This window comes from Cucurbita moschata, unplaced genomic scaffold, assembly GCF_002738365.1.
Source record: "Cucurbita moschata cultivar Rifu unplaced genomic scaffold, Cmos_1.0 Cmo_Scf00032, whole genome shotgun sequence".
Classification (NCBI taxonomy): Eukaryota; Viridiplantae; Streptophyta; class Magnoliopsida; order Cucurbitales; family Cucurbitaceae; genus Cucurbita; species Cucurbita moschata.
In genome coordinates this window covers 1205546-1221002 of record NW_019268548.1, presented here as the reverse complement: position 1 = coordinate 1221002, position 15457 = coordinate 1205546, and the positions used below count along the sequence as shown (strand labels likewise).

General features: G+C 37.3%; 3 protein-coding genes across 4 annotated transcripts; 1 reads left to right on the top strand and 2 right to left on the bottom strand.

The window, feature by feature from the left end:
• Nucleotides 1-251: 251 nt before the first annotated feature.
• LOC111429943 (oleosin 16 kDa) lies at nucleotides 252-1284 on the bottom strand. The gene has a single exon (XM_023066029.1). It carries the CDS (start codon nucleotides 941-943, stop codon nucleotides 479-481), a length of 465 nt encoding a protein of 154 aa, XP_022921797.1. The 5' UTR covers nucleotides 944-1284; the 3' UTR covers nucleotides 252-478.
• A 3092-nt stretch (nucleotides 1285-4376) lies between these two features.
• On the bottom strand, nucleotides 4377-8714 carry LOC111430131 (general transcription factor IIE subunit 1-like). 2 transcript variants are annotated; one of them, XR_002708278.1, is made up of 11 exons: nucleotides 8540-8714; nucleotides 8260-8382; nucleotides 7408-7528; nucleotides 6769-6897; nucleotides 6541-6650; nucleotides 6213-6396; nucleotides 5652-5855; nucleotides 5327-5560; nucleotides 5009-5216; nucleotides 4697-4881; nucleotides 4377-4553 (listed from the first exon to the last, which is right to left on the bottom strand). XR_002708278.1 is itself a non-coding variant. In XM_023066300.1 (10 exons), exons 1-10 carry the CDS (start codon nucleotides 8560-8562, stop codon nucleotides 4781-4783), a joined length of 1437 nt encoding a protein of 478 aa, XP_022922068.1. In that variant the 5' UTR covers nucleotides 8563-8714; the 3' UTR covers nucleotides 4377-4780. The 2 variants fall into 2 exon arrangements, 1 of the variants encoding a protein (XP_022922068.1); XM_023066300.1 differs by having other exon boundaries at nucleotides 4377-4881.
• A 3751-nt stretch (nucleotides 8715-12465) lies between these two features.
• LOC111429692 (transcription factor CYCLOIDEA) lies at nucleotides 12466-13952 on the top strand. The gene is made up of 2 exons (XM_023065632.1): nucleotides 12466-13542; nucleotides 13678-13952. The coding sequence occupies exons 1-2, from the start codon at nucleotides 12664-12666 to the stop codon at nucleotides 13747-13749; spliced, it is 951 nt and encodes a 316-aa protein (XP_022921400.1). The 5' UTR covers nucleotides 12466-12663; the 3' UTR covers nucleotides 13750-13952.
• Nucleotides 13953-15457: the final 1505 nt, after the last annotated feature.

The window sequence follows — 15457 nt, the reverse complement described above, 5'->3', positions numbered from 1 at the left end:
CTCGGAAATTAGTCAAGATTGAGTTAAAGACTTGCACATGTTTAGATCCATAAAACTGAACTATCAACCTCCTCGATTCATCCATATATCTATAAAATTGAAATTTTGAATAAATAATTTTCAGAATCTTAACATTCCCATATTAATTTATTTTTTGCTTTTTTTTCTTAAGACAAAAAAAAAATAATAATAATAAATAAAAATAAAAAGCAAGAAAAATAATCTGATGCAGTATTCACATGCATATATAAAATACCAAAATCTTCTTCTCCAATAAAACCCAAACACAAAACTTGATTGGCAAAGAAAAAAAGAAGGAACGACCGAACTAACAAAACCCGGTTCAACAACTGAGCCGGCTGACATCTCTGGGGAGTTGTACGAAGAAAACAAATATATATATATAAGAATATAAGAATATAAGAATATAAGAAATTGAAATTCCCGGTACTAAAATTACTTATGATAAAGATGAAGCTCAAGCTCCAGGAGCCGCATCTTTCACCTTACTCTGCAAATACCCTCCATACTCTCGCGCATAATCCTTCACATGGCTCGCCGTGTCGTAAATTCGGCTCCTCGCGTACTCCAGCCCCTCCGATCCTGGCGGGTGCATCCCCTTGAAGTACCTGTACGCCCAGGAGAACCCCGCAGCAGAAACAAGCGCAATGCCGCCCAGTGACAACACCCCCGCCGTCGTCGCGAACAGGAGGAAGGCCAGGGGAACCCAGATGGGTGATGTGAAGATGATGAAAGGGGTGAGGAATATGAGGGCCAGGATGCCCGCCGTTAGGGTAACACCCGTCAGGAACATCAGGATGGAGGCGGTGATGAAGAGGGTCAGGAACCCGAGGAGGTGCGGGGAGTGAGGGGTATGGTCTTGGAACCTCCGGAGGAGCGTGGAGGCGGCGGCGGCGCCGGTGGGGGTACGGTTGTCGGCCATGGCTGAGGGAAGGAAGTGTGGTGTGAAAAGAAAAAACAGAGAGTGGTGGAGGTGCGAGGGTTTTAAGGGTATGCGGGGGAACTGCAAAGGGATACGCGTGGTGGGCGTTGAGCTTTGGACGCCCTTCCTATGGCTGACCCTTTCTTTTATTTCCAGTTTATTAATTTGTTAATTAGTTGGCCTATATTTGGCTTTTTATAACAGTTTGTTAAGAGGGATTTATTGGGTACCAAAAAAACATTAAAATGTTTACAAATTAATTCCGAAATAGTTCATTAAATGTGTTAATTAAATTCATATTGTGATATCCCTTTTGATGCTGCTTTTTGTAGGAGATGAGACAATAGATTCACATCATACTCATATAGTTGAGAATTTATTTCAAATTTTTGTAAAGAGGTAAGTTGTAAGTGCACATAACTACAAAATTTTATTAGGAGCCTTTTATTCATGGACTAACATCATCTTCTTGTTGATTTTGTGGTGTCTCTAACCAGGTTTGGACCATTTCCACAATGAGGTTCGAACTTTTGCCGAGGACGTCCAAGTTTTCTATCAAGAAGGTATTGTTTGTGATTTTACGAAAGAATGAAAATTTTGTGTAAATCCCATATTGGTTGTGAAAATTTTGTGTAAATTCTATAGTTGTAGAGGAGAACAATGAAAATCTCTTCATAATGACACATTTTAAAAGTCTGAAGCTTATGGGGATATGTAATAGGCCAAAACAAACAATATCTGCTAGCCTCCTTAAGGGATTTGGAGAGTGGAACGAAGCATCCCTAAGAAACCTCTCTAAGACTAACACCCCTAAGAAGGTGGAGAGTGAAACAAAGCATTCCATTCCTAAAAACCCTAAAAAGAAAATGAAAAACCCTAAAAAAAAAAAGAGGAGTGGAACAATATTTACTAGGAGAGTGGAATGGAACAATATCTATTAGGGACGTAACCATGACTGACGGGCTTAGTCCAAGGCACATCAAAATTTGATTTGTTAGAATGTGATTATTATTTTTCCCCCATAACCCTCAAGTGGGAAGTTATCACATGATCTTATTTTCAAAGTCAACCTCTTTTGGTAACCCTCTCAAAATAGCCCCAAAAGATATATATATTCATAAATTTCATCACTATTACAACTAATCTCAACCAATTAATATTAATTATTCACTCCCTTGTTTCCTGCGACGTGCCGTGTCTTCTTCTTCCCTTCATTCATAATAATTAATGCTTACAGATGTAATTATTGGATATAATAAACCCTTTAATCAAGTACATAATCCAGTTTCCTGAATTGGGTGTTCTAAGTTACCTCTGTAAATTACAGTAATCCTGGTACAGATACAAATGGATTTTCATTTTACACAACTATAAGGAAAACCATATACACATACATATGATGTTTTCTTTGTTCCCTGATTTTCTTTGGGAAGTTATTCCCTTCTTTTCTTCTTTTCACTTTGATGAAGAATAGAGTTCAACAAAGATGATTACAATAGAATGATCCAAATAATCATAAATAAAGATTGAAAGTTTCAAAAAAAAAAAAAAAAAAGAACCTTTTCTTAATGGTGCAATGGATTTGGACCAGTCGGGACGAGTCGTTTTTCGACGCCGTACCGGGGATCGATCTCCGCTGCAGCTGGGGGAGAATTGGTGTGATGGTGGCGGTGGTGGTGATGGCGATCACGTCGTTGATGGAGATGGTGAAGGAAGATGGTGAAGTCAAATTTGAGCTTTCTGTTGAGAGAAAAGGAGGAGTTATTTGGGTTGGCATGGAGAGGAAGGGCATGAAAGAGGAAGGTTGAAGAGGAAAGGAGGAGGAGGAGAGTAATGAATTTGCAGAGGGTCAAAGGCATTATGGATAATAGTAATGACAAGAGAATGGGTGTGGAGAGGGAGAAGGAGAGAAAGGACTGCATGGAGAGGAAAAAGAAGAGCAAGAAGAAAAGGGAATTAGAGAAGTAAATGAGAAAGGAGGATTTAGCGTAAGAAATGTTGAAGGAGAAGAAGGTTGACATTGAAGAAGAGAGAGAGGGAGAGAGAAAGGAGGGGACAAAACTGTGGAGAATTCTTGTTTCAATGACAACTTCCTTTGCGTTGAAGGAACAAAGCCTCATTTAAAGCAGATTGTCAAACTTTGAATTATATATTACCAAAACCCATTGACAGAGAGACACAGAGAGATTATAAAAAAGAATAGAAGGAAGAAGGGAAAGAGAAGAGCTGACTTCTGAATGCAACTTTAAATTTTATCAAAGTTTAGAAGTGGGTGTGTGGGATGGTGGCTGTTTTGCAGATTTCAAGGTACAACTCATACATACTATTACCATATTCTTAATTTTCAGATAGGAAATGCTTCCTATCTCTCTCTCTCCCTACTGCTGTAATTTCGAAACCTTTTTTTATAAGGGTGTGTAGATCTCTCCCTAACAAACGCGTTTTAAAACTATGAGGCTGACTAATCTGTTGGCGGTGAGCTTAGACTGTTGTATAAAGAAAAGCCTTGTTTATTCCTCCCTCCTCTTCTAGGCTCTAAGGCTTTAACTAGGTGTGTGCCAATTGCGCCTGGTTGAGATGGATATGGGTGGTGGTGGTGGTGCTTGGAATAAGGGAAGCCAACCAGGAGAGTAAGCAACACACAAACAACAAAGATCCAAAGATCCAATATGGTTGAGTGTGCAAACCCCAAGTTCCTAAACAATATTTTTGCTAAAAACTAAGCATCCCCTTTTCTTCAGGAAGTGGGAATATGGACTTTTGAATGCCTTTTTTTCTGAATCACTCTGTCGGCTATGTCCCCCTTAGATGACACGCTTATCTTGTCACTTCATCTAATATTCACCATCCGATCATTCACCATATTGTAAATGGGGGCGACAATTCTTATGCAGAAATGTCGGCATGGGTTGGGAAAATTCATGAGAAGAGGGAGGAAAGTCAAATCACCCCCCACCTACTTACACTTTCACCAAATAACACTCACCAAATTCTTGTGTATTAGTTCACATTTGGTATATCGGAGTGGATGGCCTTCATCCTGATGCCTTGTGGCCTTCCTACTTCTTTCCACCTACCCCACTAGGATTGTTTCAATCACTTCCTATACTTCCTAGGAACAGTAGACTTCCTACCTAGCTAAGAAGTTATGCAACCTCCTCTATTCTAAAAGTTTATAACAATAAAGCTGGGGATCAGGGCAACATATTAAGAGGATATAAGACAAACCTTTGAGAAGAGAACAGTTTTATGCAGGATTATTACCTTCTAAATGCTGCATTCTACCAAAAACAATACGAAAAAACTATACTAACTCACTCATCAGACGATATGAGAATATAAACATACAAACAAGCACATGCATTATGAAATATTCAAAAAGATATCGTACCTGATATGCTCTGTTGTTCCTACAGGGTGAGAAAGGTGAAAATGTCTGGAAATCGCTGTCTTTATTTCTAAACTTCTGTATTGGCTAAACAAGTAAAAGTTATCGTAAAATACACGTTTGCACACGTGTCGTCCCACTGTAATTGGTAACTAATGGATTTACATTCCTTGAATCAATTAAACATCTATTTTCCTTCATCTTTTCTTCCCACACACCAAACTGGTAAAGAACAATTCAATTCATCAGAGCCCCCAAGATGAAATATCAGCAGTAAATCAAGCAAGTATAGGTTAGGGATCTTTAAAATCGGCTCTAATATAACAAGTAACACGACTGCACAAGATTAACTACAGAGCTCCTACCGTAATTCACTAAGGCCTTCCAGATGGAAGAAAGGCAATATCACCTTGTATCATATATTGGGGTATAAAATTCTGTTTGCCTCTTCAACCTTCCTCCCAATCCACATCATCTTCTTCTTCATCTTCTACCGAAGCTGATGCTTCAACATTCAAGTCACCAACCTTGTAATTTTCATTTGCGTTACCTGTAATACGGCAAGAAAGGCAAGGTTCCTCCTTAAATTCCAACTTACTTTTACACATAATAAGCAGGATATAAACACCATAAAACACTTAAAGAGTCGAACGTGGAAAAGAAAAGCCACGTCTCACCCTCTATTGGAGCCTCCTCCCATTCAATATCATCTTCTTCTTCATCCTCTTCACGTTTTGCCTTCATTCCTACCTGGCGACTGGAATTTGTGTAAGACAAGTTTTCAGTAACCTCTGTACTGGATAATTCCTTTTGTGCCTTAGCAGCTTCTTCAAGCTCTTGTTGCTTCTTCAGTATAGCAGCATAATAAGCTTTAACATACTCATCCTACAATACAGCCAACCAGTACATAAATCATATAATCTCTTTCAATTTTTATGATTAAAAAAACTCTTTAATTCATAAGAAATGAAAAGAGCCAGTCTAATTGAACGAACCTGTATATTCGTTTTATCATCATCATTGGCCGATGACTTTTTATCATCAGAAAACTGAGCAGAAGCTGAACCAGCATCCATCTTTGAGTCCCCTTTGACCTCCCCGCGTTGTTCCTTTGTGAGGTTCATCCCTTCTTTGATCATCCAAGGAGGTAACACTTTCAGAGCAGTGTTCTCAGATTCAGATTTAACATTCACTCCCTTGCCCTCAGCCCCAGAAAAGGCAACTTCAACCTAACAGGTTCATTCAAAAACTCATGAACGTTAGACTGGTTCCTTTCAAGATCCAACAATATAACAAGCATGAGGTGAAAAAATGGGATACCTTGGTCTCGCCAACAAAAGGCATAGGCGTTCCCCCATATCCTAAACCTTGTGATGATTTTGAGGGATCATTGCCATTGAGATCACCATTTGCACCACGTGCAGCTGCACTTGCACGAGCTTCCCATGCTAAAAGAGTTCCAAACTCTGGAACTGGCAAATCTTTGACTCTGCTGAGTTGTTCCATTAAAGGTTTAAGCTGAACCTACAATTATTTGATTTATTCATCAATTTAGAAATAGGAAAATCCTTTTCTAAAACTCAAGGGAACAAACACAATTCATAAATTATTTCAGAAAAATGGCTTGAAGATGAAGGTCAGTGTTATATTCAACTAACAAATGTAAAAAAACTCCAGCAATCAATGATCCCCATTACAGCATAGAGTTATACCTTGTGTTCTCATATCCAGGATAAAAAAATTTTCAAGATCGTTATGATTAAATATATATATATATATATATATATATAGAGAGAGAGAGAGAGAGAGAGAGAGAGAGAGAGAGAGGGGGGGAAAAAGATTTGAAGTTGGAAAATAAAATTCTTTTTCAAGAGATCAAACCTCCATCTTCTGAAGCATGTCCTTCAATTTTTCATGCCGGCGCTTCCTGGCATTATCATCTCCATCCCCTCCTTGGGCAGCAGCCAGTTTGTCACTCTCAGCAACCAGCTCGCCATTGCAATTTTCACAATGGAAGTATTCATCCTCAAGAGAGATTAATCGAAGAGCATCCAAAGCAGTGTACCTAATCAATATCATTAAATTTTCAAGCTTGTTTCCAGATTAAAAAGTCAATAACAAGCGTGCAGTGCTGTGATTCCATCCAGTTTAAAATTACAAAATATCAGAAAGAACATTTCTTAAGAGAAAAATAACATATCATCAAAACCTTCTCGAACAGTTGGGGCATATATACTCTTGAACTGTGTTCTTGTCCTCCAGTTCATCTTTCAGTTTTTTCTTCATGCGGTGCAGTCTGTATCTAACCACATCATAGACCTGTAACCAGGATTATACTAAGGGAACTGACCAGAGTTAAAGTCTGTTTTCACTGGGTTTAGATACAATTATTATTCAGCGATGAAGCAACTAATTGAAGTACATATATAAAAGAAACCTGTGCATAGTCTAGCGAGCAATAAGAATGTGTGTGCATCTTAATCTTTTCATCCCCCTCCTTCCCCGGGTGTTGGCCATCGGCTGTGGCAGCAATTGCAGCGCTAAATATCTTTGCTCCCTTAGCTGTCTGGAAAAGCAAAGAGCAAAAAAATGAAGAGCATGCCTATTAATAACTTATTGGACACAAAATTGAAAATGTCTGGAAAAGCATATCAACACAAACTAAAAAGTTCATCACACAAAATTGAAAAATATGAAAATGAAAATGACTTATTAGACACAAAATTGAAAGTTCAAAGATTTATTAGACACATTTTAAAGTTCAAGAACCAAATAGACACAAACCAGAAAGTTCAGCACATAACTTATAATTGAACCCAAATTGAAACAAAGTACACCTGGAGGCAACAAAAACGGTAACTTCCCAAGGTCTCCAATGGCCTTGTCGTTCCTTGAAACAATTCTCTGTTTATTTTTAACAAAATTTCCCAAAAGAACGAACAAACTTCATTCAACATAAGCACCTTAGATGCTATAGACAATCAAGTTAAGATGCTTAAAACTTCATACTAAGAAATTCCAATTTACTAACCTAACAGGCACAGTAACAAGATGCATTGAAAGAATCGGCACTGACCTCCCTTCTATGATCTCGGGTAACCAATTTTTCCTCTTCTAAAAACCTTAGAGTTCGACGTAATTGCTTCGAATGTAGTTTTAAGTTCTTTGCCAAATCTTCTTCTCGAACCCATTGTCGTCTAGAACAGGATACGAAAACAAATGTGATAAGCAAAGGAAAAATGTGGCTGTATAACAGCTCGCCAGGTTCATGTTAAGCATGCATGGCTTCGTCATCATAACAAATTCAAGAACAGAAACTCTATGACATAAAGTTACAACCCTCAGACAGGTTCATGTTCCAAATCCTTTATAATAATAGATTAAGAAACTTGAAAATGACATTTTTCAATTAGCTATTTGCTCAGACCGTCTGAAAATTTTAACTTAAAAAACAGGATAAGGTTCTTTAACAGATGAGCAAATTATAAGCAAAAATGAAATGATAAACTCAAGTTTGAAATAATCAAAAGTACAACTAAGCTATTCAGTGAGCTATATCAATGTGAATAACCTGCATCAATGTGGCCTTTCTTCAACTTAGCTTAACTAGAGAAATAACGTATACAAGAAACACATATAAACAACCATAATATGCAGTTGTTCCACACCAGCACTAGCTGAATTGGGTGTACAATACATATAGTGCCCAGCTTAGGCTGGAAATAGAACTACCAAGAATCCGGTATAAAGTGCATTACGCTCAAATTTCCACTATTCTAATCTTATTCAAGCACAGTTCCTGCCTAGAATTCGTTCCACTAATGTAGCTCTGCCTCCCCAGCTTCATAACGAAAAATTGAGCGGCAGAATTCTGCCTTGTAAAAACACTGAAGATTGCCAAGTAAATAAAAACGCCAAAGTGCAGTACCTCGTGAGAGCATCAAGCACGACAACCGCGATTCCCCTATTATCACTCCGACCGGTCTTGGGCTGATTATCTCCTTTAGTCGTAATGTCATCGTAGAAAGCTCTTGCAGCTAGCTTCACCAACCTGCCCAATTAATCAAGATCATTCAACACACCAAATTAAACAAAACCCAGGAAGCTAATGAAAAAATAAAACAATCCCATTGTTCACAGCTAGAGAAGATATTCAAATTGCCATTTTTATCAGTGGAGAGGGCTCATAAGTTAATAGAGGAAAGTACCTGTTAAAAGGTTCGATACTCATGATGATGATGAATTAACTTGGGATTCAATTGCTCAAGTGCTGGTGTAGCTATTACATGTGAGCTGATTTTTTTCAGTATTCGACTCGAGCAGGACTTCGCAGAGAGCGATCTGAGAATCGTGGGAGAAAAGGAACAGAAAAAATGGAGCGAAAGAGGGACATTGGCCGTCATAAATAGACGAAATAAAGCGCACCAAATGCTATTAGATAATTTGCGGGTCGGTTTATCTACATTCTATCGGGTTCATCCGTAAATGGGCTTTCATTGGCCCGCTTTATTGGGCCTCCGTAAACCCTTCTGGGCCTAACTTTTTGAATCAAAATTTGGGCTGGCCCATGGGTTCATCAGCCCAATTCTATTCCGATTGAATTATTCAATTATCATAATGTTAGAAATTGATAATTGAACTCTTTAAAAATACATTTTTTTTGTCATATTATAAATTCAATCCAATAAAAACGTGACACGTATAATTCATATTTTTAAAATTTTAAATTTATGTTTGTTTTTTCTCAATATTTTTTTTTTAATTTTCAATACGCGACTTAAATAAAGTTTAATTTTTAAAAAATAAACAAAATATATCCTAAAAAATGAATGATTAATGTATAAACTATTGGGTCGAGGAAGAAGAAGAACCACAAATCATGCATTATATTTATTTTTTGGTACGACAAAATGTCCAATTTATGTGGTGCACCGCCCCTAAAGTTTTGATATTTATATTCAATACCATAATGTCTATTTTTGCTGCTCAATATATTCTCTGTCTCACTTTCTATAAATATGGTTCAAGCACGATTCTTCTTTTTTCCTTCCTATATATCATTGGTAACAAGAAATCAAAACGAGTCATGATTAGGTTAAAATACATTGAAAGGGTGAGAAATCTCGGAAATTATCGAATCTTTAGAATGATGGTCAGTAGAGTTACGTTGGTCTTATTAGATTCGATAGTGCATAGTTGTTCACGAAATGTACCATGGAACATTCGTCGACGGTAGGAGCTTGACATATGAGCGATGGGTTAGACCAATCCAATTCGTCTAATTCTAAGAATGACTTCGAGAAAGATGACAACCCAGTCTTCTGTCTGGTGCTCGAGCTCCTGTTTTGCTTGTGTTCTTCATTGATGCTTGCGGGGAATAGAAATTAATTAGTGGAAGTCGTGTATTATAAATTCCACGAAGGGACAGGTGTTGGGCATGCATATGGCAATATATTTGATTATAATCATATGATATGTATATGAAAGGTCTAAATTAATCTTGACTAACCACTTTTATTCTATGAATTTTCCAATTAAGGGTCCAATCCCACCTTGTTGTCTACATCTTCTTGGCAGCTTCAATGCTTCTCCTTTGGGGGTTTTTTAGTCATTTCCTTATTGCCCCTATGTTCTATCAACAACACTGACTATATATGCACACCTTTTTTCTTTCTTGAAGTGACAATATATTTGATTTGGTATCATATATATATAAGGAATTCCATTATATATAGACAAAGTTACGAACACACGAACTTAACGTTTACCATCTTTGAAGATTCGAATTCTTCCATTACAATTGTCCACTTTTATTATAAAAGTCGATCAAAATTGTTAGGAACCATGGATCTCCACAAATGGTATGATACTCGTTTTGATTGTGGTTTCTCGAAATGGTCTCATACCAATGTAGGACTCCCTCCCAACCATCTTCCTCTTGAACAAAGTACACATAGAGCCTCCCCTGAGGTTTATTATGGAGGCCTCAAACTCAATCGAGGCTGTCGAACAAAGTACACCATAGAGCCTCCCATGAGGCTTATGAAGCCTTCAAACAGTCTCTCCATAATCGAGGCTCGACTTCTCAAGTTGTTATTATTGCTTCATTTGTTTGTTTCGACATATTTTGATTGTGGGTCACGTCCAATAAGAATAACTCCATCCCCTCGGAGAAATATGATCTAAATGAGTTTAGGGTTGGCATTAAAATTGGCATCAGAAGAAGCAATACTGATCTGACACTAGCGCTCAAAAAACATACACATAACCCACACAGATATTTTAAAGTGGCATAAGGATAAAGAACAAAACATGGACACATGGACTTTCTTTCCCATCATCACCGCCTTTAATTTAAGTCATTAATACACAGCCACACCAGATGAACTCAAATTTCAAAACTTTTTAAATTTTTTGAACAAAAAAAGTGTCAAAATCAGAGCACTGTGCATAGAAATAGGTGACACAATTGGGTTAAGAACAAAAAGTGGTGCCCTACAAAGGCATATCCAAAGTACTGTGGAGCAGTCTGAGATGGGGTGGGGGGGAAAATGGGCTTATGTTCATCCCCTCCAAGCCTGAAAACGCACATGAATCTGAGCTCAAAAATGGGGGTTTCAAATTTCAGCCACAAATATGAGTCCTTTTCTGTTCATTTCTTTTCTAGGGTTTGTTTATGTGATCATACTCATGCTTCTTACCTTTCACTATCACCCACTCTCCCATTCAAAGAACCTTTTTTTTTTTTTTTTTTTCCTTTTTTCCCTTTGTTTGAAAGCTTATCTTCTTTCAAATGAAAGCAACCCTGGAACAACCCAATTGCCCAGCTCTGCAATAACATCATGAGTGGTCATCAGTAATTATGTCAGGCTAAAGAGAGAGAGAGAGTGTGTGTGTGGGCGGCATGAATATATGGAAAGGGATTTCTAGGGATTAGGCCAGAAAGGGGTGTCTTTTTTCCTTAGGGTTTAGTTAATAATATTGCCAAAGGAAGATGAAGAAACAGTGAAATGGGTATGTGAGATGAGAAGTGAGGTTTCTTTTTTTAGGGTTTGCCCATTTTGGTGATTGGTTTAGGGTTTTGGAGATAGACAGGCATATGACAAGTGGGAAGTACAACCACAAAAATTTCCTTTTAGTGAGAGGGAAAGGGCAAAAGAGACCCGTCTCTCATGACCCAAGTCTATTTCGAGTAGATATTGTCTTTTTTTGTGTGTGTGTGTTTTTTTGTGAGATCTAGTAATTCACCCTCCTTCGTGACCCAGTATTCCACTAGCACTTGTTTTTTTCTCTAATTGATGTGAGACCCTAAACCCTAAACACTCATTATTTCCTCTAATTAATGTGAGACCCTCAATTTAACTCCTTCAGGGTCTAGCGTCCTCACTAGCACTCGTTCCCTTCTCCAATCGATGTGGGACCCTCCCCCCAATTCTCCTCCTTTGGGTCTAATGTCCTTTTTGGCACATCTCTTCGTGTCCTCCCCTTCGAGATTCAGTCTCCTCGTCAGCGCATCCCCCGATGCTTAACTGTGATAACACTCACCATTAACAGATATTGTCTTTTTTAAACTATCTGTTCAAGATTTTCTGGATCATTAACCGATATTGTCTTTTTTAAACTATCTGTTCAAGATTTTCTGGGTCGAAGAAAAAGTTGAATAGATAAGGACGCATGGAGTAGCAATAACAACATTCTCTCCCAAGTGAGTTGAGAGAAAAAGAGAGATAAAGAAAGAGAGAGATGGGGTTTCTACTTTTTGTTGAAAGCGACAGTAGGGAAAGAGAGAAATTATTAGTTTCTTAGAGGAAAAAAACCAGTCAACACAGAGATAGACCCATTGCTTCTCTAGCCACAGGCTAATTCAGAATTGTACACTGCTACACGAGATAGAAATAATTGTCCTTTCACTTGTAAGCTTATATATATACATATACATATCCCTATCTTCCCACATCCAACAGCCAAATTACCTCACATATTGCAAACACTACATTACAACAAAAACAACAACAATACAAACCCACACATCACCCCATAAAAGGGTATGTTTTGCAGCAATAATACATACCCATCTTCCAAAACTGATCCAAAATGAAGCCCCTTTCATGCTTTTCGCCGGAGGTTGACCGGTGGAGGACTGAGCAGCTGTGTCTGTCACTGTCATCCTCTACTAGCCACGTGAAGTGGCACAAATACTAGGTCACTTCTCTCCACTCACAACTCTAAAGATCCCACCTTTTTTATCAAAACAAACACCCCTTCTTCTTAACATGTTCTTCTAGGGTTTCTTCTTTGTTCTTCAGAATTCCAAATTAAGGAACAAAAAGATATGTTTTTGTTCAATGCTAATGACTCCATCTCTTTCCCTGACCATTCTTTTCTCCACTTTCCTTCTCCATTTCATGATGATCCCACCCTTCATGTTCTTCAACAACCTCAAAATGACATTTTGCTTCATCAAATTCTATTGAATGAACCTCCATCAAATTTCGTAAGCGATTTTGGATCGGAATCAACGAGAATTATTGTCGATGATGAACACCATCATCGTGTTCATCAAAGCCTGATCATCGAGCAGCCGAATCAAAGAAAACAGGCTTCTTCAAAGAGGGATAGGCATAGTAAAATCGACACGCTTCGTGGACCGAGAGATCGTCGAATGCGACTCTCGTTACCGGTGGCTAGGGAATTTTTTGGTTTACAGGATATGCTTGGTGTTGACAAAGCTAGTAAAACTGTTGAGTGGTTGCTATTTCAAGCTAGACATGAAATCAAGAAGCTTTCATGCCATGACCGCGGTGGCAATGGCGATATGAGGAGTCCATCCATTTCGGACGGAGAAGTCGTGTCTGGGATTGACGAAACGATTGTCAATAGTAAAATCGACATGAAGGAAAGTCGAAAAGCGACCAAGAAGGAGAAGAGAGGTTGGGTTGCGAGGAAGACGACGTACTACCCTCTTGCGAAAGAGTGTAGAGAGAAAGCAAGAGCAAGAGCGAGAGCAAGAACGATCGAGAAACAGCTGCAAAGTGGAAAGAAAACGTTGTCATCGGATCAAACGAACACAAATAAGCAAATTGAAGGAAGAATTCAAGATGTTGTTAGAACAAGTTCATCATGGAGTACCCAAATTGATGATCAGCAATTAAGAACAAGAAATGATGAAACAGATGATGGTTTGATGATGATGGGGAGGTGGAGCCAAGAGGTAAGTTCCAAACAGCCACAAACTTAATTGTTTTTCATGCATTATCAAATAAGTAAAGTCCAAGAAATTTTTGAAGTACAGATTGTTGTTCATACGTTTGTGACCATTTTGTTATAATTGGGGCTTACATTTCAGCATCCATTTGGAGACTTCCAATTCTTTGGAAAACCATGGGAGCCCGACAACAATCATGGCATATGTAGCTGAGATTCATCCCTTAAATACTTTCAAGTGTGTCCAATAATGGTAAAGTTTTAGAATGCTTTGTGTTTCCCTTCCCCTTTCCTCTCTATTTGGAGTGTATAATTATACAAAACATCTTCTTCTATCTCGGACCCGTAAATAAAATCTCTTAGATCTCGTTTGACAACGACTTCGTTTTTAGTAAGCAAGCTTATAACATATAAACATATCATGTAACAACCTAAGCTCACCATTGACATATATCGTCTTTTTTTAGCTTTCTCTGACTTAGAGAGGTTTTTACACGTTTATAAGGAATGTTTTGTTCTTCTCTTCAACGTGGATATTATTTAAAATGGGTCCGACAATAAGTGCATTAGAGTAGAGAGAAGGGTGGTGGGCAAGCTTTTAAGAAAGGATTGAATGACCCATGATTTAATAATTATCCACTACACAGTACAAACCAAACCCATATGTTGTGTAACTCTTACATTCACACAAACTAAGAAACAATTTTCAACATTCCAAATGATTTTATGGCACGACACTTTTACTATGTTAATTAATTACATGGTATTTGTTTTCTTAATTATTACGAATAAATATATTAAGTTTTATGGTTATTGAATGATATTGGAAGAAGAGGAACATAGCTTGTTTCTTGAGCCAATAATATTGTAGCACTTTATATGAAAAAGGAATGGGCTATTTGTTTCTGTTTATGGTATGGTAGTTTGTTGAAAGATGATGGAGAGCCCAAGGGTAGTTATTTTTTAGCTCTGGAGATTGGAAAGGAGTACATGTAAATTACTGTTATACTCACTTTGACTAAGAGTCTTTCTCGGGTCAATTCGTATTTTTAGTTATATAAAACAAACTGGAAAATCTGGGTAGGCACGCTCTTACTCAACAGATCAAAGGTACGGGAGGATAGCATGCTAATGACTCTAAAGAGCTCTTACCGACAGAGTCGTTTGATACCTTAAATATCTCAAACTAGTCGAGATAGGAAAATAAGAAACATTGAAAAACATGTATAGATGGTTAGTTGACAACTCTCGAGTTAGTTTAGCAACTCAACCGAAAAATGAAAAATGTCGGTAGGATACTATATTCTAAGTAGGTGGTCGTAATAAAAGTAGAAATCCATTTGAAAATCTAATTTTCAGAATAATTAAGGAAGAAAAATAAAAAGTAGTTATGAATGTTAGTTAATCAACACCTAAAGCAAACAAATATTATAATTCCCCACATCCATTTATAATTAGCTAATTATGATAATATATTTCCCCAACAAGTGAATTAAGAGGTATTTTAAACATTATTTTTTTATTTAATTTGTAGTTTTCCGAAATTAGGTTTAAATTCCTGTTTTCTGTGTTTGAAAACTTACATAAATATTTAAATTAACATCCACTATTTAATTAAATAAATATACAAACAAAAAGATATAATTTACGTTATGGAAATGAATTAATTTCAATATTTCAAAATCAATTTTCTGAAAAAAAATTAAAATTTAGGGCTAAAAAAGAGAAAAACAAGAAGAACAATAAATAATTTATATATTTAAAAGAAAAGAAAAAGAAAATTTACCTAGTTGGGAATGGCAGAGCTTGAAGCTGGAGAAATCTGAAGCAGGCTCTGGAAGTAGACGAAAGCAAGCCCCTGTTTCAAAATCATGAGAGAGAAGAGACAAACTGTGTTTTTTTTTTTTTTTTTTTTTTTTTTT

What these genes read in the sequence shown, in the direction of transcription:
- LOC111429943 (XM_023066029.1), bottom strand. Translation starts at nt 943, where the DNA reads ATGGCCGACAACCGTACCCCCACCGGCGCCGCCGCCGCCTCCACGCTC.
- LOC111430131 (XM_023066300.1), bottom strand. Translation starts at nt 8,562, where the DNA reads ATGAGTATCGAACCTTTTAACAG. An exon ending in AGTATCGAACCTTTTAACAG is followed by an intron (nt 8,383 to 8,539) that starts GTACTTTCCTCT and finishes TTAATTGGGCAG; the next exon opens with GTTGGTGAAGCTAGCTGCAA. An exon ending in ACATGCTTCAGAAGATGGAG is followed by an intron (nt 5,856 to 6,212) that starts GTTTGATCTCTT and finishes AAATAATTGTAG; the next exon opens with GTTCAGCTTAAACCTTTAAT.
- LOC111429692 (XM_023065632.1), top strand. Translation starts at nt 12,664, where the DNA reads ATGTTTTTGTTCAATGCTAATGACTCCATCTCTTTCCCTGACCATTCT. An exon ending in TGGGGAGGTGGAGCCAAGAG is followed by an intron (nt 13,543 to 13,677) that starts GTAAGTTCCAAA and finishes CTTACATTTCAG; the next exon opens with CATCCATTTGGAGACTTCCA.